This window comes from Mizuhopecten yessoensis, unplaced genomic scaffold, assembly GCF_002113885.1.
Source record: "Mizuhopecten yessoensis strain PY_sf001 unplaced genomic scaffold, ASM211388v2 scaffold10059, whole genome shotgun sequence".
NCBI classification, from domain to species: domain Eukaryota; kingdom Metazoa; phylum Mollusca; class Bivalvia; order Pectinida; family Pectinidae; genus Mizuhopecten; species Mizuhopecten yessoensis.
The window spans coordinates 649733-674445 of record NW_018408358.1 but is presented as its reverse complement, the minus strand read 5'-3'; the positions used below and the strand labels follow the sequence as shown (position 1 = coordinate 674445).

The window sequence follows — 24713 nt, the reverse complement described above, 5'->3', positions numbered from 1 at the left end:
TTATCCATTCCCGATGAAGTGATTTTCAAGATGCGCCAGATTTGTGTTTGAGACGATTCGGCGCAACAGTGGCAAGGTTACAGTGGCATGACTTGGAAGAGAGTAAACCCTACAATAGTTCATCTCATAACCATGGAGGATCTCCCAAAAGTCCTGGTAATACACTGTGGAGGGAACGATATTGGTTCAGGGTCAGTAAGGGTTCGCTTAAGGAAAACAATTGTTTTCCGATTGTACCCATCTGAGTAAGTTCGGGAACGATTTTTTTCTTTTCAGATTGCTTATTTTTGAGGCCTGACCTACAGCTCCTTTGGCACTAGTAGTGTATTGTTAATTATTGTAACTGACATAGTATTTTCATTGTATGTGTTTCATTTGGTTACAGTCGAAATGTCAACTTGCATATGGGTTGCAAACTTTTGCGACATGTTTGGTCACTGATGAAGTGACAACTTGTTGAGTATTTGGGTCGCAGACTTGAGCGACGTGTTTGGTCACTGATGAAGTGAGCATATGTGTTTTAATGGACATAGGACCCATAGAAATGATGATGATTTTTATATATGTGATGTTGGATGCTTGATTGTAGTTGCCACCTACAAACCTCTGGAAAGGTCGGTCACAATTCTGGCCAATCAAGTTGGTAATTTTTGGTGTGTATGGATCCTGGATTAATCATTGATTTGAGTATTGGCATGTTATTGTCGACATTTTGGTGCAATACAACATTTTAGGTTCTGAGTGAATTAACAACGGTATGATATTTTCGAATGACGAAACATGTTCTCTTTCATTTCCCCCACCTATTTTTAGGTTGGTGGCGGAGCTAGATTGTTATCCAGCTTTTGGATTAAAATTTCAAATCACCTGTTTCTTTCGCACAGTTCAATGATAAAATGATGCATATCAATTTTATAGTTAGCTAGAAAGTTAATTTGGGTGATTCTTTGTTCCCACTGGTCACTCCAAAATATTCTTATACATATATATATATATATATATATACCACGACAATAACTTGCCAAGACATTAGTATCAAAAATAAAATTAATTGAAATTGTTGTGTTGTGGTTAATTTGTGACTATTTGATAATTGGATCTCGATCTGTCACGATTAAAGAACAATATTTCATACATTTATTGACTGTCTTGCTTACTGTGTTACAATCGCCAGTACCAAGCCATGGGGATTTCATGCGGTACAGGATACACTTCTTCCTCTTTTGAGCATTTGGTGTTTGGTATTGCTCCTGGATTTTTTAGGGATTCGTGTTGTCTTCATCAGTGTGAACAGGTGTCTATTGAGATGTTGTCTTTACAAGTAGATCTATATTATGTTTTGGAATAAAGATTACCAGATTAACATATGGGATATGTATCTTTTCTTTGCTTACGTTCTTACGTTTTCCGTTTAGAGTTATCATCCATGGATTTCCTCTTGTTACGACCTCAGCCGTTTCCAGGACGATACAAAATGAACGATGGAGATACTACCACAGCTTATCGGACAATAGCCTCAAAACTAAAAACAAACGAGGCATGACGGTCACCTCTCTTCGTAACAGTTCTTATATACTGGTAATGATAGCAGTTGTCTGATACTCTACACATAACCGTATATATACAAACATATATTAGGGTTTTCTTCTGTTGTTATTTTTCAGGAGAATAAACAAGAACATATGTCAATAAAGAAAAGCACTCCTTTTATGGCTAATAGTGTAGCTTATCAAGTGTTTAAGCAGATGACAGAACAATAAAGGTCGCTTCATCGCCATCATGTTACTGTTGCGAAGGAACATTCATGAACGTTACTTTGCCACAAAGGGATGCTGTCCAACCACCCCTATACAAAAATGCAAAAGAATGAAGTGAAGAAAATATGTGTAACACGTACCTTCAGCTTTACGCTTTTTTAAAAAGACACCGTGTAAGCTTTAAACATTTCTTTCGTAATATGGAAATATCGTGTCCAAAGAAGTTTGTGATCCCTGTCATTCTCGTAAAATACAAACTTCTTCCAACTGATTTTTTTGGCTCGGGGAATTTCTTTTAACTCAGTCGGCGTCAGAAAAATACAACATATGTCCGAGGTGAGATCCTTAACGGAGATATGGAAATACCAATAACCACGGTCACATACCTGCCGCATCAAGCCACGAAAAAGACTGTAACGACTGTGGTTACCGATTACATAATTTCTTATCTGTGTCGTAATATAATGTAACCTGTTCGCTTACCTGTAGTCACGTACATGCGTGTGTACACACTCTGACATACCCTATACGCTACGTTTCATATACAATTCTTTTTGAAATGACCCCTGTATTTGCTTCTCTAATTTCACGCTCCGTGCTAGGTTTACCTCAAAATGAGAAAGGTCTTATAGAACTACACTGTGCTCTCCAACCATATTATTTGTATCAATAATAAATTAAATTATAAATATTAACACGTTCAAAATTAATTTAAAAGTAATAATTTGCTCCCTTCAGTACTGGTAATTAAAGTATATAATTTCACACCTACCAAGTACACCTGCTGCCAACGTTTATGTGTCTATGAAAACATTGACTAAGAACAAGTCTACATGTAATGTTTCTAAACATTTCCGTCAGGTTGGTAAGTATGCTTTATGAACGGTTCTTGTAACACAACCAATAAGTGTTTCTATGTGACGTTTCGATGACTAGTACGGTATGATCTCTGTCACCTTCATCAGACGAATGACCAATGGAGCGTATGTACACAAAGGTGTAAAATGTGCCCGAGTTGTTTCATAATTTATACATGCAATGTCCATTTGAATAAGAAACGCCTTAACTCCGTTCCCTTGGATATCGTTATTGTTATTATGGACATGTCATGAATTGATGTAATTATTGACTTTACATTAATTCAAGTGTCTTCAAGAGTAACTTCCAATGCAGTGACACATGATACCTGCATTTGTACAATTTTGTTTTTATAAAGGTTATATAAAACTAATTTGCCGTGTGTGACGTGATAACTTTGTATGTGGAGTAATTTATACGTCATGAAATGTTTTACTCTCTGGATATGGTATTGATGCTATTTGTAAGGTTTGTGGTATATATAGCTAGATTTGATTTCATTATGTAAGCAATCAAGTCATAGAGCAAATGATACCGACTTAAATTGACACAAATGACATGATTCGACATGTGTGCTGTGATAATCTAGCTGTAGAATTATTCATATGTCAAAGCTACATTTGACATCATATCGTAAGACACAGCAGTCGTATACAGGAGCAATGGAACACTAAGTCAGTTCAACATCGTTTATCGACTACAATATTCTCAAATAACATGTCATGTGCATTTCGTTAACCGATGGCAGTTCTTTTTCTTTTGTATCAAATGACATCTTAATACATACATAATATTCTTAAAAATAAATAGCAATTATTATGTCTACGGCGTTTCTATTCATGTATATACAAATGTAAAAATAGAAAATTCCTCTACTTCAGGCAGGTGTAAACAAATTAAATGGATAAACAATAAAACAGCAAAATCAACATACTTTGGTCGTTATTTACACCAACCACCGCCACTAATACTATCTTAAAGTGCACACACATTGGATTATGTAATATTTCACAAATTGATTTGAATGTGAACAAAATGATTAAGTAAAACCTTTAAAACTTATCCGCATGGTTTATTATGTAATATTATTTCATAAAGGAATTGAACTATTATAAATATTTTTTTATAAATGAAAAACGGTCCATGCACCATAATACAAGATTATACTTGATTAATTGAATTAAAAAATGAAACTTTATTGTTTTCCTGTCATCCTTAATTATGATTATTTATATATTCACGGTTTCAAACTATAATTGCACTGTGATCTGTATGTGCCAAATGTACAATATAACTGTTAACATTACAGTATGATGGAAAACAAACCAGTTTCTGCTAAATTTGAGTATAGGGTTTCTATGTCGATTTCCTGCTGATGACATATTGATGGAAAATAGAAGTTCTGATATTGCAGTAAACCAGACAGAATCTTTATAGTTGACATGTTTACATCGTAATATATGACATATATTGAGTCATTTTACGGCGTCGTCGTTACGTATTTTTATGTCGTAGTGCGGAAAACTCTCTCATCCCACCAACTCTCATCAAATTAAAATTCGGGACATTAAATAAACGGAAGGTGAAAGAGAATAAACGTGTTTAGTCTATAGATTGTTTGTATGTACATGTTCTACAATAATAGAACTATAGGGTACTCTTCACCATATTTTCTACATTAACGATTTTAGCAAATGTATCAATACAAATCTGATATATAATATTGTTGTAATATTGTATCACGTGATTTGAATCATTTTAACCTGTTTAGTTTGAATCTTGTTTAGGTCGACAAGGAGAAAAGGTGGTTCCTACTTAAAATTCAACGTTTCTAGTCCAGACAGGCCTATTTCCTAAAGATGGTTTATTATTGAAATATGTGTAGCTGTAAGGTAACCAAGTCTTATTTTTAAGGTAGGCCTATTTTCCAATCAGGCTCATTGTCGAGATGTAAATGTATTTGATATCAATTTGTTTAAAATATGAAATTTGATAATTTACCTTTCATCCATATTTTTTTTAAAGGAGAACTTTGATATAAACAAATCTCAAAATCATAGTCACACCGTTATCTGTTATGCAAAATGATTTTTTTTTATCATATTATAATTAATACAAACAGGATCATATTAAACTTGCGCATACGACACTATAGCATTTTTTATGTACCGGTGACATTTTTACAGTGCAGATGAAATATTCGGGTAACATTGCGGCGTCAGCGGATAGGAGCTATACAATTGGTATAACCACTGTAAGGTAATGTTATTTAATGTCCAAACAGTCTTATTTGTTCATAGTGCCATCACATGCACAGTGCCATTCTCACAGCCGATCCAAACATGTCCACACCTGTCTATACACACAGCCGTTGGAAGTTTTACTCCATGTTTCTTGTCAAGGAGACACTTGGCCTTTTTGTCATTCACCGACAGGACGTATACCTGGCCAGTGTTCATGTCTGGTACATACACTCTGTCATATCTATCACTTGCTATATTACATTGCACCGTCTCTTCTAACTTCTGACCATTGTCTAGTTCCCCACTCCACTTATGTATAACCTGATCAGATTTGTTGATGACAATCATTTCTTTACAATAATAAATATTCGCGCCAGTGGTAACAGCTATTTTTCCTGTTGTCAAACATACGATACTCAGCCCATCACCTCCACACGATATTTGTCTGATTCTCTCCCCGTACATGTTCAGTACCTGTATTGTTGCAGTGTGAGTAGTAACGAACACCTCGTCACTGTCACTGACACTGATACCACAAGCTTTAAGCGGACTGATGTCAGTAAATCTGGTCACTCGTCTGTTCTTTGATATTTTATGTATCACTGATGAACCACACGTGGTCAGTAGTTCTTTCGTGTCAGTCACTTTCAGAAACCACGGGCTGAAGTCAAGGCTGACGGACTCTGTGACCTTGCCGTTCTTGTTAACTTTGATCACCTCTGTAGATCCACGTACTGACATCCATGCGTGATTATCGTCAATAGGACATATCGAGTTGATTTGTGTTTGCTTTCGTTCTCGGAATGTAGAATTCTGACTAACCTTTTTACTGTCAACCTCTTTCTTCTTATATCTGATGTCTTCAGTTTTCAATTTGTCGACCTGAAGATATCCAATCATTGACTTCAACTGATCTGCGTTAAATGTTCCAAACACGAAGTGAGGTGGGTAAGGTAACACGCTCTTTGTAGCAACATAATAGAGCGGTATGGTGGTTCTCAGTCTCCCCGTCAGCTCAAACAAGGATGTACTAGACATTGTGTCTGTGTTCTGCTCTACATCTCTGATCAGTTGCTTTATCTCTTTGATATAATTTTCGTTGGGTTGACATTCCTGTTTGAGAAGTATTTCTTCTTCTTCAATCAATGACGATAACTCGATCAAGAATGTATCAGCTATGGAGTCAACCTGTGCTTTCAGTTTCTGTCTCTGAGTAAGTACTTGGTGTCGGATGACAGCCACGCTCTCTATGAATGACTTGCTCACTTCATGACGCTTTGATAGATTATCATCAAAATGGTCTAACTTGGACTTGAGTATTTTTAATTGATCTTGCATGTAATGTTTTTGCGAGTCAATTTCCTCCTTAATATTTTTGAAAGTGTGTTGTTTATGTGTCTCGGTAAAACACATCGTACACATCACAATGTCACAGTCACTACAGTACAAGTCACAAGCCTTACCTCGATGTATCTTACATACCTCTGGTAGTACTACTTGATCTTGTTTGTTAGCCTCCCTTATTGGCACGACGTCATCATTCCGTGTCTTCTTCCCACGTTGGTGGCCGTCCTTACATTTGTCACACAAAGCCTCCTGGCAGTCATTACAAAACCAGTTAACTTCCTGTATGCTTTCACACCAAGCACAGGTTTCGGGCACGTGAACCTGGCCGCGGCGGATGGATAATTTACTTGCCATTTGCTTTAACTACTTCCTTCTTACATAACAAATTTACTCTTACTGACAATGCTTGGAGGACTAGTCGGTTGTATAGCTAGCGTTACGTGACAACTGATAAGAATGGTATTTACGTAATTTATCTAAAGTCAACAAAGTTTTGACGGAATCATAATAAGTGATCAATGTAATTGTGTATGGCAGGTTTTCATGACATTTCACTTTTTCATGTAATTACGCCACTATTATCAGTAATGTTCATACTTGGAACTAAGAATTTACACATAGTAATATACTACTTTGTGTATCATGCAGAAACAGCGAAACTTAAAACAATTATCTGGCAACATATACTGAAGATAATACGCGGAATATTTTGTTTTATCATATTGTGATGAAATACAAACAAGCTCATGTTAAACTTAAGCATACGACACTTCAACAAATGTTAAAAATGTAATGTTATATTTTGTTCCATCACCATTTACACAACCGACACAAATATGTCCACACCTGTCAACACACACTGTACAAACACCTTTTACTCCATGCTTCTCGTCGAGAAGACACTTAGTCATTTCCTGAGATGACGTATACTTGTTCTGATTTTTTGTCTGATACAAACACTCGGCATATCTATCACGTGCTATATAGCATTGCCCCGTCTGTTTTATTTTCTGACCATTGTCCAGTTCCCCACTCCATCTGCGTGTGACTTGGTCTAATTTTGTGATGACAATCATTTGTTTACAAGAAATGATATGTTTGCCAATGTTAACACATAATTGTCCTGTTGTCAAACATACGATACTCAGCCCATCACCCCACACGAGATTTGTCTGATCCTCCCTCGGCTATGTTCAGTACCTGTGCTGTTGTAATGTGAGTAATAACGAACACCTCGTCACTGTCACTGACACTGATACCCCAGGCTTCTAACGGACTAATGCCAGTGAATCATCAGAAATGGAACGATGACTGGTCAGCAATACAGAGATAAGATCCTGCATTCTATTATTTGTCTATATGCTATATGATAATGCACGTCCACATCGTGCAAGGAAAGTGCAGCAATATCTTAAAACTGAAACAATTGACCGTATGCATTGTATTGTATATTTCTGGCTACTTTGTACATACAAGTTTGCTTGCTCTAGATATACATCTTGCCTATTGTTGCTTTGGTACACTGACAACTGTGAATGTTTACGCTATAGGACTACTCATTTAAACCTCTACCAAGGGCGCAAATATCACTATGACGGTAACGTGTTTTTGAAGATGATATGAATGTGCACATTAAACATCGTTCTTATTAAGTGGTATTTAAATAGAGACATGTATGTAATTTATGACAGGACCAACGCAGAGTCATGAAACTAAACAGACGTTACCACGTCCACGTGATTGGCATGTTATGAAGTGTATGAAGCACTGTTGATTCACTACTTTGGAGCCTATTTATATAAACTTTATTGATTCTTCCACAATTACGAAACAATTAATATTTATATTATTATTTTGGAGAGCCTGTTATATACATCAGGAATTGTGGTTATAGCTATGCTGTTGACAGATGAATTACGTAGCGAGAGTTTTCTTCCCAATATATTGCTATCTACATTGCAAAAAACGAACTTAATCTGAAGTATGACGTCACCAATCACGTTGTCCAGAATTTGAACCTTATTTGTCAACTTTTGTCTTTCGGCGCCCAAAATACATTCATCATATGTTAGTTCCAACCCTAAACTCTCAAGAGCTTTCCTTGTCATCCATATTCGTATTCAAACCGCCAAGATGCCAAGCATCATACATCAGCAAAGAATGTCACCATCTCACTGCCTGCCTTGTTAAGTAATTTTTGAATCAATCCACTCAGGCCCTGCACTCGATTGTACACAAACGCTTTATCGTAATTGATCGTTCATGCACCGGTCACCTTGAGCCAGTTCCTGAGATCATGGCAAGAAAACGCTTTAAAATCTCCAAAAAAATGATATAGTTTAAATAACTTCCCATGATGGTAGTTGACCGGGTGTTAAATTGCTCAAGGCCGTAATAAGCCCCGACTAATTGTTTTATGTTAATACCATTTGTATTAGTTAAGATCTGTTAATAAAGCAGAAATATTTCGGGGCAAAGGTCAATGTTTAAGAAATCCATGAGATTATCCAACATCAAAAATTTACAAGACAAGCCAATCGTTTGGTACCATCAAATATTATTCGTTTTCAACAAACCATTTAATGGGTTGAATCAATAAGGAGAATACTTCGTTTGTCCTGGTGATTTACCGTTTATCATCGAATCATAGAGTGCATTAGGTTGTCATTATATATCGTCTTCTGGTGTAATTAGTCGTCATAGAACCATTAATTGTCCTACATAATACCACACCACACACCTGTCGTCATGGCACCTGACAACTGCTATGTGGTATATTGTCCCGTTTTGATCCTTACAGCATTCTAAGTTAACAAATCCCTATTTACACTTTGCTTCGTCTGTTCTTCCTAGACATGATGATCAATTTCTTTGTTTGCAGTCAGGTAACAGCTGATAAGAATGATCCACATGGATATATTCTGATTCGCGGATATTTTATAAATATGGCAGACAGAAGAAGTTTTCTCAGTGACAAAAGCATGTGGTGATATTTTAACGACTGTTCTTGACAGATTTATGACAAGAAAAAACTGAGACATTTTTACCAATGTTAAAGCACTCCTTTAACAGATGTTCAAGTCACAATGCTAGTGATAAGGGCTAATACTTGTTTGGTGGTGAACGACAGATACATTTGGCATGCATTTTTATTAAACAACGCAGCAATCTTGTTTGTTTTATCGATTTGATATAATGTACGTTTGATATTTTGCAATGCACTTCAAAAACAAGGCAACAAACCAACAAACCAATATAAGTTATGCTGTTAACAATAAAAATGATTTTATCAAGGTCAGAGTTCCATGATCGAAGGCTTCTGAATTTTTATTGGTTGTTTGTTTAACTTCTTCCTTTTTAACAAATGAAAATTATCTTCCAAACCTACCGATAACGATTATTAAGCTTCATTTTGTTAGACTATATATTTATGCTTAGATCAGATGACAAATTGTTTTCTCATGTATTTTACTTGCCATGCCATGACAGAATATGATCGCTACGCCATTTAAGGAGGCTCCACACTTCGGCAATTAACCGGCACGATTCCTTGAAACTTTCGTATATAATGATTATGCAAATATGAAGAGTTGAATTCATGAAAATCTAAGCATTCCGATAGTTTGGGGTCTTTTTTGGGAAAATACCAAAAAATTGAGTTTTCGTCAATTTTATTAGTTTCCGTTTTTTCGATGTATGGCAATGTTCGGAACAATAACAACAATAAAAAAGGAAAATAAGCATTGCTTATTAACTCTATAAATATTTTATCTATCGCAAAATATATAAAACGCGTTATACAAAGTTTTTTATCATTGAAATTGTATGGATAAAAGTGATTAACTACAAGCTAGAAGCATAAAGGTCACAAAGATTCATTCATAAAGGGTGGCATATTGAACAAAATATACACAATGGCTTTATAATTAATTCATTTTGCATTTTTAATCACTTTGATCCTGGTACATTGTAAGAGTTGTCTTCCTTGGGTTAGAAATACAATTTACACAATGACAGTTATCTCTTTGTACATATATACACTGGTAGTCCTGGTAATAGGTTGTTTATTATTTTTAGTAAGATGACCTTTTAGTTGGTAGTCGATTATTTACATATGTTTTCTCCAGTGTATATGTATATATTGTATCAATGTTGAGTGTTAAGAGTCGTGATTTGCTAGTATTTTGTCTTCCGAATAATTTAGAAAATGTATAGGTTGAATTGCGTTGTTGATCTAGCAGGCCTAGGTCTGCATTGCAATGTACTAGTGTTTGCAGATATTTTTTGGAATGATGGACTTGACAGATTTGACTCGTTCTGAAAGTGATTCCAAATCAGCATGTTCTCGTGTTGCCTGTTGTATGGCGTAATTGTCAACATATTTAAGACGTATCTTGAAATGCACATTCCAATTCATGGAAGGAGTAACCCGATACTGAGGATCCTTCACGAAGAACTGTCGTATCTTTACGTTATGTATACAATCAATAGTTCCTGTGTCTACATATCCAGCAGAACCACATCACTATAGGAACGTGAAGGAAGATCATGCTAAAGGAGAAGTCGATGTAAGGTCAATAAAATCCAACTGCTGTAGCGTCTGTTTTTGGAGCGTTTCGAATAAATGAGTAAATAAGGTATTACCAGTTACCAGTGATTTCATGTCCAGCCAGACCATAGTAGCATTTGGACGTGGAGCAAAACACAAATCCTGAAGGAGGACTCATTCTTAGATCATCTAAATTCAGCTGCTTTAGCGTGTACTTGTATCTGAAATGTTTGAATTAATGGGTTTAGAATAACTGTAGGAAATTGATAGGGTACTTTTGTATCTGAAGTACCGTTGTATGTTAATGCGGACGGACATTTGATATAGGATGTTACTTATGTTAATGACATAAATCCCTTTGTTGGTGAATTCCACTTTCATGAAATCCCACTTTCCGAGTGAGTTGTGCCGGCATGTTAAAACCATCTACAAAATATGATAAGAAACAATGGGACAGTTCCAGAAAGTAAAACCAGAGTCTTTATTCATGATACCGTTTTCATGCTCAAACCTAGATTCTGTGTTTTCATGTAACACAAATGAAAAAAAAGCAAAAGACTGCAATGACAAACAGATCAAATAAAAATGATAAGTCCGTGTTTTAGTACTTCCCTCGTAAAAAGGTGTACAGGTAACATGTCTATATCTGTGTTGATGACATACAGTCAAATGTCAAAGCTTAATGTATTAACCTATTTTATTTAAAATAATGCATGTTCTATATTCGGTCGGGATACATTAATTCCATATAATTAATCTGATCTTGAACCCTTTCACTAGCTTATCGGTATTCGCTGATAGTAATGACAACACAAATTCAATCGATGGAAATTACTTTTTTTATTTACAATGTACATACGAAAAATGTTCCGACTAGTGCGGCGATATTCTCAGCCATCATACTCTCATTAAGCAAAACATAACAGTGCTTGAAAATTAAAACGGTGAACTTTATAGTGATCAAATGTGTTTTTGATTGATAAATCCATATACTGAAACAGTAGAACTGTGCTTTACTGTTTACACTTTTGAACTAGTTTGAGTAATGAGTATAAGGATTTGTTTCAATATAACATGTTTGACTGTAAAAAATCAACGAGATTAAGATATACGCTATGATACGATATCGCTACGTCACAACATCACAACTTCCATTGAGTATACAATATGTTATAATTTGAAAAAGTCATTTACATATTTAAGTAAGTTATCTCAAATGTTTATATTTTAGAAGAGTATATGATAATAGACTCGGTGGCTCATTTTTAGTTTGAAAGAGAGATACTTAATACCAGTTTGCTTTAGGAAGAGTACTTAAATAAATACCTCATAAAAGTGTAAATAAAGGGGCATCACGGTGAAGTAGCTTTTTTTTTCTTTTTTTCAAATACTTCATAAACATATCAAGTGAGACTCCTGATGGAAAATAACGATCGGATTTGGCTGAAATTGATTCATAGAAATGATTAAATCTATGAAAATCATCGGTATTTCTACCTGTCTGACTAACGTTTTATTCAGGGATTTCCCTCTATTAGCGTATGCCCATAGCACACCATTTTTTTGTAAGCAAAATGACTGGCCGTGTGAAGTAAGCGAAAGAAAAGTGTTGTACCGTGTCAGCTACGAAACGAAAAGTTGCCAAATGGTCAAAAGATAGCGCAATGAGTACGTTACGGAATCATTATTGCAGGTGGGCAGTATTCAAAGGAGAAAATAACTGCCCTAGCAGTTAGTACGGTGCATATATTCTTCCGGATTGCCGGTTAAGCTGAAATGGAATCGACAGAAATGCTAGCGCTGTTTATGTTATGAATAAATATCTAAAACTATGAAGCTCGCTAGTATATTTGTCTGAGTTTGAACACAGATGAACTTAGTTTAATATGTTAATGAACATGTATCGGAGAGAGTTTACTTTGTGTTTCTATAATTATACAGTGGTTTATGGGAAAGGAAGAGATAAGTGACTGGTTAGTTTGATTTTGCCATAAGGCCCTCCAAGGGATAACTGTTGTGATGGCCCACGGCGTATTTCCTTGGTCATCGAGATACGTGCGCTATTAGATTTACATAATTTATAATATTACCGGGTTCAGTAAAATGGTATGATTTAACTGTATTGCTGAATTAAACGATTACTTTTGTTTTTACATTCAAGATTTAAATTAGTACTTATATGAATACCTGGCCTCCTCTGCCCCGGCAATACATGAAAAAAAATCAGAAAGGTTTGTCCCTTGGTGTAGGGAAGGTGTTTAGCCCCGTATCATCTGTACCGGTCACATTCCGGTACTAAATTCAATATATATATTTATAAATATCTATGTTTATGCCTATTATCATTGTTGACATTTAATTGTAAATGTATGACGGGAGAAGGCTGTGATAAATTGTAAAAACTATGCCCTATCCCTTGTTCAATTTTATTGGCGACAAATATGTTTAAAGCTTAATTGATTTAAACTCTGAATATTGGCAAGCGTGCAATTAACTTCTGATGATGAATGATTTCTGTTCAATAAGTTTGAATACGGACTTAGAAATCATATTACTTGGTTGCATAGCGCGGTTAGAAGTTGCAGTTGCCTGACGGCCCCTCTCTGGGGGCCCCTCTGGAAACCGTTTCATCTCGCTCAGACCACTTGTGTTTCTGCCTAGTCAGGTGACATCATCGGCGCTATTTTAGCAGGGCTTTCCCGAACAATTCAAGTGGTCAAACTGGACATTTGGAACGGACTATGAATATGGGAATAGCGAGGTAACATAAGTGGAAATGCATACACTACATACATTCATTAAAAAAATGGCTCTTCACGTGATGTCCCTTTAATTGAATTCGATTTGTGAAGCAAGTACTGTTTATGAATCACATTTAATAATACTTTTTTTAAATAGATATGATAAGCATCCAGTTGCTTCTTTGCTATTGAAATATAAATGATATCATCATTCAATTACAAAACAACACTCTATCAATATAACACCGTTACGAACATGTCATGAGTTGACAAATGAATACCTTCTCTTGTCAGTGGCATTGAACAAATTTAAGGTCGGGAGTTAACAGGAGTTATGTCCCTTTTGTAGAAATGTTCTTACACTCGCTAGTAGTATAGCTGTTCAGTGCTGAATTGACGGATCAGGTGACCGGGAAACCTTTCCTTCCTCATTACACAGAATGTCTATTTCGTGATTCTTCTATCAACCTTAGATATAATGTCAAAAGAAACAATACCATGACGCCACATGGAAAAATACAAATCATAGACGTAACAAATACAAATGTTTAGAGCCGATCATGCAAGTCAATGGCTCAAACTAACCTAATACAAAACAAATGAAACATCATATTCAAATATGTCTACACTGAAAGTTTGTGGGAAAAAAAGTGAAAAGCTAATTTGCGGCACTATACTGTTATGTTATCTGTTTTATTCCTCTTACTTGTTTATAGTTGCATCACATGTACTGTACCATTGTTACAGCCGATCCACACATGTCCACATCTGTCTACACACACAGCCAGCGGATGTATTACTCCATGTTTCTTGTCAAGGAGACACTTGGCCTTTCTCTCATTCCCCGAGAAGACGTATACCTGGTTAGTGTTGTAGTCTGGTACAAACACTCTGTCATATCTATCACGAGCTATATCACACTGCCTCGTCTTTTCTAACTTCGGACCAATGTCCAGTTCCCCACTCCAATTTTGTATGACCTGATCAGTTTTGTTGATGACAATCATTTCTTTACAGTGATAAACGTTATTGCAATGATACATACTCGTGCCAGTGGTGATAGCTATATCTCCTGTTGTCATACATACAATACTCCGCCCATCACCTCTACACGAGAGTTGTCTGATCCTCTCCCCGGACATGTTCAGTACCTGTATTGTTGTAGTGTCAGTAGTAACGAACACCTCATCATTGTCGCTGACACTGATACTCAATGCCATTAACGGACTGATGTCAGTAAATATTGCCACGTGTCTGTCCTTAGATAGTTTGTGTATCAGTGGTGAACCACCATTACACGTGATCAGTAGTTCTTCTGTGCTAGTTACTGTCAGACACCAAGGGGTAAAGTCAAGTTTGACAGACTCTATGACTTTGCCGAATTTGTTGACTTTAAACAATTCTTTAGATGCATTTACTGACATCCATGCGTTATAGTCGTCAATAGGACATATTGAGTTGATTTGTTGCATTCGCGGTACTCGGAATGTGGAAATCTGATGAATCTTTTTACTGTCAACTTCTTTCTTCAGTCCACCAACCTGAATATACCCAACCATATTCTTCAACTTGTACTGGTCAAATTTTCCAGCCACGAAGTGAGGAGGGCGAGGTAACACGCTCTTTGTAGCAACATTATACAGTGGTATGGTGGTTCTCAGTCTCCCTGTCAGCTCAAACAAGGATGTACAGGACATCTGTTCTGTGTTCTGTTCTACATCTCTGATCAGTTGGTTTATGTCTTCGATTTTTCTTTCGTGAGATTGACAGTACTGATTGTGAGATTTTTCTTCTTCTTCAATCAGGGACGATAACTCGACCAAGATTGTGTCGGCTATGGAATCAACCTCTGCTTTAAGTTTCAGTCTCTGGGTTTGTACAGTTTCTCGGACGGCATCTACACTGTCTTTGAATGATTTGCTCACACCTTGACGTTTTGATAGATCATGATCAAAATGGTATAATTTTGTCTTGAGTATTTTTAATTGATCTCGCATGTACTGTTTTTGCGAGCCGATTTCCTCTTCAATATTTTTGAAAGTGTGTTGTTTATGTTTCTCGGTAAAACACATCGCACACATTACGATGTTACAGTCACTACAGTACAGGTCACATGCCTTACCTCGATGTGTCTTACATACCTCTGGGAGTACGGCTTCCCCGAGTTTGTTCGCCTCCCTTATTGGTACGACTTCATCATTCCTCGTCTTCTTACAACGTAAATGACCGTCCTTACATTTGCTACACAAAGCCTCCTGACAGTCATTACAGTACCAGTCAATGTCCTGTATGCTTTCACAAAACGCACAAGTGTCTGGCACATCTACCTTGGCACAGCGGCTGGATAACTTACTTGCCATTTTCTTTAACTATTACCTCCTTACATAACAGACCTTCTCTTACTGACAATACCTTGTTACTAGTCGATATCTTAGCTAGTGTCACGTGACAACTGATAAGAATGGTATTTACGTCTATTATCTGAAGTCAGTATCGACGAGTCATAGAGGTAATAAAACGTAAGTTTTTAACGCAGGTCTTCATGACATATCACATTTTTGTAAGAACCGTCACCATTTCCAGTAAATGAAACTTCCTACTGGGAACTTAGAATTCGCATATAATGATAATGTTATAGTGCATTGTATTTCATGCAGAAATAGCGAAACTTGAAATATCAATTAAAAAACAGAAACGGTTTAAATACAATATGTCAACAATTACGGAGGTCACTTATTCAAGCAATGAGCACGGACGGTTTTGAAATACTAATGATAGATTTGATAATTTAGAGCTACACTTATTCAGTAGTTACTATTATATCAAAATAAGTGCAATAACAATTTTCAGTGTTTGGCTACAGCAATAAAAATAAGCAGTAGATTGCTTGTTTAATCTCATGAATTTTCTTTTGTTGGAAAGGGCTCCTTACATTTTGTCAGGGGAAATAATCAATATCCAAAAAGGAGACTATTGTGGTAATCTTGGTGATGTATCGTGTTTCATCCAATCACAAAGTGAACTGTGACGTCATTATATATCGTCTCCTGGTGCTGTTAGTCATTACAGAACCACTTATAATTGTTGTATTTATTGGTTTACATTTCAATGATACTGATGTATTGTACAGAAAAAACATTTTTAAGGAGAAAAAATAATAGAACTACGTTATTTAATAATATGACTTTAACAAAATGTGAACCTTTTTTTTTCATTCAGGAAGATAAATTCATTGTCAAACCTACTTTAATTAAAAAGATAATCTAACAGAGACTGGTGACCATTCTGATGAATCAGTGTCAATGAGATCTGGACGAAGGAACCAGACCAAAGACATCAGACCAATTTGAATAGAATATAGCTATCAGATAAATGAGAAACTGAGACAATATTAATTCTATACTTTTTTCAGGAGTTACGGAACAAGTTTATAAACGTTTAACCAGCTAAAAAAGTTAGAACAACGAAATTAGGCCTGACAAAAGGTAATAGCTGGGGCCGGAGCGACTATACTGTAGATCACAGCAGCCAGCGTAGAAAAGACAAACGAAACTCGACCATAGAGACAACAACAAGTCAGATAAACGAGGCTTGACCACTAAGATCAAACAATGTCTTAGTGTTTGTCTGTCTTTGTACTCAAATGGCATTTTTGTTTCAATGTTTCAAATATCAGCAAATAACGAAAATAAACAACAGATTAAGTAAAAATAAGTATATTTTTTGTATGGGCCCTCATAAACAGGTGTGCGGATAACCTGACATTACCTGTGTTGATGTCAACAATTCGGCCTATTAAGATATGTTTATTTCGTACAAACGCATTACACCGTTTACACCTTTGACCTGTTTTCCAGCTAGGAGGTGTCGATTTCCGTCATTAATAAAATACTTATATCTTAGGAATTTACGGAGTAATTTTCACTTTATTTCAACAGACCGGTATACCTGTAAGCTGGTAACAGTGTTGATATAACAAGATATATTGTCACGTCTGTTATAATATAAATGATTGATTATTCAGCATTTTTCAATAACATAATTGTTAGAAGATCTCCTCAATATCCTCCGCATTAGTAGACGTTAATGTAAACAAAGTACGACCTGGTGTGACAATGCAGGCCATCTGGGTTATTCTGAAGATACCTGTGTTTCCGTACAAGTTAATGTAACGTCTTCACCTTTGACCTGCTATCCACTGATTGGATCTCGATCTGTCACGATTAAAGAACAATATGTTATACATTTAATTACTGTCTTGTTTACTGTGCTACAATCGACAGTACCAAGACAAGGGTATTTCTTGCGGTACATGATACACTTCTTCATCTTTTGAGCTTTGGTATTACTTCCGTGAATTTTTTTAGGATTTCGTGTTATCTTCATCAGTGTGAAGCAGGTGTCTATTAATCTGTTGTCTTTACAAGTAGATCTATAATATGTTTTAGAATTAAGATTACCGGATTAACATTTGGGATACGTATCTTTTCTCTGCTTACGTTCTTACGTTTTCCGTTTAGAGTTATCATCCATGGATTTCCTCTAGGTACGACCTCAGCCGTTTCCAGGACGATACAAAATGAACGATGGAGATACCACCACAGCTTATTGGACAACAGCCTCAAAACAAAAAACAAACGAGGCATGACGGTCACCTCTCTTCGTAACAGTTCTTATATACTGGTAATGATAGCAGTTGTCTTATACTCTACACATAACCGTATATATACAAACATATATAAGGGTTTAATGTCGATACCTCGGGTGTATCAGAAGTTGGTAAGGGCAAATAAATCTTTAACGTTGAAATTATTGAGTTAACAGACTATATATTGTTCAAATGTGTTTGGACCATCAAATCTTGACATGGTTATTTTATAACGCACTTTAAATGATAATAAGTCAGTTTGAATTCACCCCATAATATCTGAACCACTGAAAAAAGCACTGGCATGAACACTCCGATCGCATACTTGGGTCCGCTCGATAGTCATGTCTTCGCTTATATGTACAGCGTTAATGCATTGTACTGATTTCAATAATAGTGGCATTCGATAATATATGTCAAAACATTACACCAAAAACTCAATTAGTGAAATGTTTTTTGTTTTTATACCTTTAAAAACTATGGGTAAGATATATGTAGTTTTGCAGCCATTCTCTCATTAATTTAACTCAAACAAATCAAATTGTCACATAAAATGACCACGTTCTACAAAATAGAACAAGATAACTGTTCAGTCTATAGCTCGGATGTTTGTAATAGACATGAATAAACAAAAAATTCATCTGTATTAAGGATTCCTGTCCCCTGCTTGCGACAAAACACTAGCGAACGATATTTTAGTGCTCCTTACCTGCAGTAACATCCCCTGATTTTCATTACATATACAACTAATAAACTTCTCTTGGCTGATCTCACCTTACTGCCGTTGTTTTCAGATTTAAAAAAAAAAATGATGGTTTATACTGAAAACAAAGACTCGGTGCACGCTAGAGTTGTTCGCAGTAGTATAGGAATCCGAAAATTCACTCCCCTGAAATGATCCATAGAACAGTCTTCTAAGAATAGAATAAAAAGATTTTGCCATTACATGAAACAAATTTACACTTTTAAAATGTATTTAAAAGTAATTTGCTCCCTTCAGTACTGGTAATTCAAGTATATAATTTCACACCTACCAAGTATACTTGCTGCCAACGTTAATGTGTCTATGAAAACATTGACTAAGAACAAGTATACATGTAGTGTTTCTAAACATTTTCTTCAGGTTGGTAATTATGAATTATGAACGGATTCTTGTAACACAACCAATAAGTGTTTCTATGTGACGTTTCGATGGCTAGTACGGTATGTACTCTGTCACTTTCATCAGACGAATGACCAGTGGAGCGTATGTACACAAAGGTGTAAAATGTGCCCGAGTTGATTCATAATCTATACATGTAATGTTCATTTGAATAAGAAACGTCTTAACTCCGTTCCCTTGGATATCGTTATACTGTCGCTATTGACATGTCATGAGTTTACTTAATTATCTTGTAAGTTTCATTGACTTAACATTAGGTCAAGTGTCTTCAAGAGTAACTTCCAATGCAGTGACATATGATACTTGCATTTGTACAATTCTTTTTTTGATAAAAGTTATATAGAACTGATATATAGTAATCTGTACGTCATGACATGTTTTACTCTCTGGATATGGTAATGATGTGATTTGTAAGGCTTACAGAGCTAGATTTTATTTCATCATGTAAGCAATCAAGTCAAATGAGCACATAATATCGAATGAAATTTACACAAATGACATAATTCGACATGTTTGACAAAAAATAACATGTCATGTATATTTTGTATACCAATGGCAATTCTTTTCTTTTAATTACGATTACATCATATTATATACATAGTATGTCGTAACAAATAGCATTTATTCTGCCTACGGCATTACTATTCATTTATATACAATATGCAGACATAACAAATCCCACTAGTTCATCCAGGCAAACATTTGTTACGGCGTAAACAAAATAGATGGATTAACAATTAAAGAGCAAAATTGGAAAAAAAGTAAACAATATAAAATCAACAATACTTTGGTCGTTATTTACACAAACCACTAAAATTATCTCAAAATTAACACAAATTATATTATGTTATATATACCTCAAACGAATTTGAATGTGAACAAAATGATTGAGTAAAACCTTTGAAACATATCCAAAATGCACGCATGGTTTATTATGTAATATTATTTCAGAAGGGAATTGAACAAACATAAACACTTTTGTATATAAGTGAGAACCGGATCATAAATTTAGTGGTTTTTTTTATTTAGTTTTTTATTGTGTACCTGTCATCCTTAATTGTAAACATTAATGCATTCACGGTTTCAAACTTTAATTGCACTTTGATCTGTAACGTACAATGTACAATATAGCTTTTAACATTACAGTATGATGGAAAATAAACCAGTTCCTGCTTAAATGGAGTATAGGGCTCTATTTCGAGTTCCTGCTGGTGGAATATTTACGTAGAATAGAAAGTTCTGATATTGCAGTATATCGTTGACATGTTTACATCGTAATGTATGACATATATTGAGTCATTTTACGGCGTCGACGTTACGGATTCATATGTCGTGGTGCGGATACTCTCTCATCCAACAAACTCTCATCAAATAAAATATCTGGACATTAGAGAATAAAAGGTGAAAGAAAATAAACGTGATTAGTCTAAAAATTACTATTGGGTACTCTTCAGTCATATTTTCTACATTAACGATTTGAGCAAATATATCAATACACAGCTACGATATCAAATTGTTGCAATATTAAATCATGTGTTGTGAACCATTAAAACCTATTAAGTTTGAAACTTGTTTAAGTTTGAAGGGGAAAAGAGAGTTCCTACCTGATATTAAACGTTTATAGTCCAGACAGGCCTATTCCTAAATATGGCTTATTATCGAAATAGGTTTAATTATAAGGTAACCAAGCCTTACTTTCAAAGTCGGCCTATTGTTTAGATGTAAATGTATTTGATATCAATTTGTTAAGAATATGAAATTTAATGACTTACCTTTCGTCCTGAAATACAAACAAGATTGTGTTTTAAGCATACGTCACTTTAACATTTTCTTAGAAAAGAAAGGAAAGTTATGATGTCAGTAAACCATACACAGTCTGTACCAGTGACATGTTTTTACTGTTGTTCTATGAAAACATTCGAGCAATTCTGCGGCGTAAGCGGGTAGGAGTTATAAGATGTATATTTCCACTGAAATGTAATGTTATATTTTATTTGTTTATAGTTCCATCACATACTCTGTACCATTTACACAACCGAACCAAATATGTCCACACCTGTCAACACACACAGTACAAACACCTTTTACTCCGTGCTTCTCGTCGAGAAGACACTTAGCCATTTCCTGTTTTTTCCCGAGTGACGTATACTTGGTCTGATTTTTTGTCTGGTACAAACACTCTGCATATCTATCACGTGCTATATAGCATTGCCCCGTCTGTTTTATTTTTTGACCATTGTCCGGTTCCCCACTCCATCTGCCATGCCAATCATGTTTTTACAAGAATTGATATGTTTGCCAATGGTAACACCTAATTGTCCAGTTGTCATGCATACGATACTCCGCCCATCACCTCCACACGAGATTTGTCTGATCCTCTCCCCGGAAATGTTCAGTACCTGTATTGTTGTAGTGTGAGTAGTAACGAACACCTCGTCACTGTCAATGACACTGATACCCTAGGCTTCTAACGGACTAATATCAGTGAATCATCAGAAATGGAACGATGACTGGTCAGCAATACAGAGATACGATCCTGCATTCTATTATTCGTTCATACGCTGGTGCAATTGGCCCACACCTCATCCTGATGGATGATAATACACGTCCCCATCGTGCAAGGATAGTGCAGCAATATCTTAAAACTGAAACAATTGACCGTATGCATTATGCCGCAAATGACCATTCGTAGAATTATCCGTAGCTTCAGTAAATGATGCAGAGCTGTAATTCAGGCCAGAGGAGGACATAAAAGGTACTCATATGAACTGTGTGTGTTTGAATTTATTTGAGTTTTCAAAGCACATGTGCAATTTTGCACTTAAAAATAACCAAAGATATATTGATATTAGTGAAATAACAAATAAATAAACTTCAGACAATTTCGAACAGTTTTTGTTTTATTTTGCGAAATATGTGACCCTTAGCATATTTTGCTGAGTATATAACAACCACTGCAGTATGCCAAGATTGTTTTATTTTCCTCACAAGTAGTTTACCAGAGACGTCCTTTATTTGTATTGTATATCTCTGGCTACTCTGAACGTAAGATTTCGTAGAAGCTAGATATACACCTTGCCTATTGTTGCTATGATACACTGACAAGTGTGAATGTTTAAGTTATAGAACAAATCCTTTTAAACTCTACCAAGGGCGTAAATATCACTATGATGGTCACGTGTTTTTGAAGATGATATGAATGTGCACATTAAACAGCGTTCGTATTAAATGGTATTTAAACAGAGACATGCATGTAATTTATGACAGAACCAACGCAGAGACCCCAAATCTGTCCTATATCTTCACACCTGTGTACACATTGATATCGTGTGATTACTGATTAGTGAATATCTGAAAGTTAAAAACTTTCTCGCGAAACTAAACAGTCGTTACCAAGTCCACGTGTTTGGCATGTTATGAAGTGTATAAAGCACTATTGATTCACTAATTTGCGAGCCTATTTATATAAACTTTATTGATTCTTCCACAATTACGAAACAATTAATATTTATATTATTCTTCTGTAGAGCCTGTTATATACATCAGGAATTGTGGTTATAGCTATGCTGTTGACAGATGAATTACGTAGCGAGAGTTTTCTTCCCAATATATTGCTATCTACATTGCAAAAAACGAACTTAATCTGAATTATGACGTCACAAATCACGTTGTCTAGAATTTGAACCTTATATGTCAAATTTTGTCTTTCGGCGCCCAAAATACAATCCATCATATGTTAGTTCCAACCCTAAAATCTAAAGAGCTTTCCTTGTCATCCATATTCGTATTCAAACCGCCAAGATGCCAAGCATCATACATCAGCAAAAAATGTCACCATCTCACTGCCTGCCTTGTTAAGTATTTTTTGAATCGATCCACTCAGGCCCTGCACTCGATTGTACACAAACGCTTTATCGTAATTGATCGTACATGCACCGGTCACCTTGAGTCAGTTCCTGGGATCATGGCAAGAAAACGCTTTAAAATCTCCAAAACAATGATATAGTTTAAATGACTTCCCATGATGGTAGTTGACCGGGTGTTAAATTGCTCGAGGCGTAATAAGCCCCGACTAATTGTTTTATGTTAATACCATTTGTATTAGTTAAGATCTGTTAGTAAAGCAGAAATATTTAGGGGCAAAGGTCAATGTTTAAGAAATCCATGAGACTATCCAACATCAAAAATTTACAACACAAGCCAATCGTTTGGTACGATCAAATAATATTAGTTTTCAACAAACTATTTCATGGGGTGAATCAATAAGGAGAATACTTTGTTTGTCCTGGTGATTTAACGTTTATCATTGAATCATATAATGCATTAGGTTGTCATCATATATCGTCTTCTGGTGTTGTTAGTCATGATAGAACCATTTATTGTCCTACATAATACCACACCACACACCTGTCGGCGTGGCACCTGAACACTGCTATGTGGTATATTTTTCCAATTTTGATCAGTCCTTACAGCTTTTTTTAAACAAATCCTTATTTACACTTCGCTTCCCCTGTTCTTCCTAGACAGGGTGATCAATTTCTTTGTTTTCGATCAGGTTAAAACTGATAAAAATGATCCACGTTGACATATTCTGATCCACGGATATTTTATGAATATGACAGGCAGAAGAAGTTCTCTTAGTGACAAAAGCATGTGGTGATATTTTAACGGCTGTTCTTGACAGATTTATGGCAAAAAAAATGAGACATTTTAACCAATGTTAAAGTACTCCTTTAACGAACGGGCTAATATTTGTTTTGTGGTCAACGATACATAAATTTTGTCATGCATGCATATTGAACAAAGCAACAATCCACACTAACAATATATTATCTCATTGAGAATAATAAGCCAAGGTTTGATTTTTTTTATTGATTTCATGTTAATATATATTTTGTAATGCACTTCAAAAATGGCAACATACCAACAAACCAATGTAAGTTAAGTTGTTCACAATAGGAATTATTTAATCAATTGAAGAGTCTGTTCGTCACTCAAACCGGAAATCTGATTATAATACAATAATAATTAGAATAGAGTACGGACAAGAATATCCGGAAGTATATTTTTTATATCAAAAAAGTGAATGTATACTTATTTGTTAATATATATGTATGACGAATACTGATACGTGATCGAATATTTTGAACAGTATGTACATTATTTAAAGGTGATTCTAGACGCCCATGTATATTGGATATATATATATATATGTTTGTGTCATAAAATTTTGGAAAATATAATAAAAACTAAAAACAAAAAAATCAATTGAAGAGTTACATGATCGCAGCCTTCTGATTTCTTATTGGTTGTTTGTTGATCTACTGCCCTTTTAAACACACCAGAAAGTTATCTTCCAAACCTAACGAAAACGATCATAAAACTTTATTTTGTTTGAGTATATATTT

The 24713-nt window shown here is 35.3% G+C and overlaps 2 protein-coding genes across 2 annotated transcripts; both read right to left on the bottom strand.

Moving 5' to 3' along the window:
• Positions 1 to 3766: 3766 nt before the first annotated feature.
• Positions 3767 to 6563, bottom strand: LOC110459410. The gene has a single exon (XM_021511644.1). It carries the CDS (start codon positions 6557 to 6559, stop codon positions 4910 to 4912), a length of 1650 nt encoding a protein of 549 aa, XP_021367319.1. The 5' UTR covers positions 6560 to 6563; the 3' UTR covers positions 3767 to 4909.
• A 6977-nt stretch (positions 6564 to 13540) lies between these two features.
• On the bottom strand, positions 13541 to 15915 carry LOC110459382. Its single transcript, XM_021511608.1, has one exon. The coding sequence runs from the start codon at positions 15853 to 15855 to the stop codon at positions 14206 to 14208; it is 1650 nt and encodes a 549-aa protein (XP_021367283.1). The 5' UTR covers positions 15856 to 15915; the 3' UTR covers positions 13541 to 14205.
• Between the last annotated feature and the right edge of the window lie 8798 nt (positions 15916 to 24713).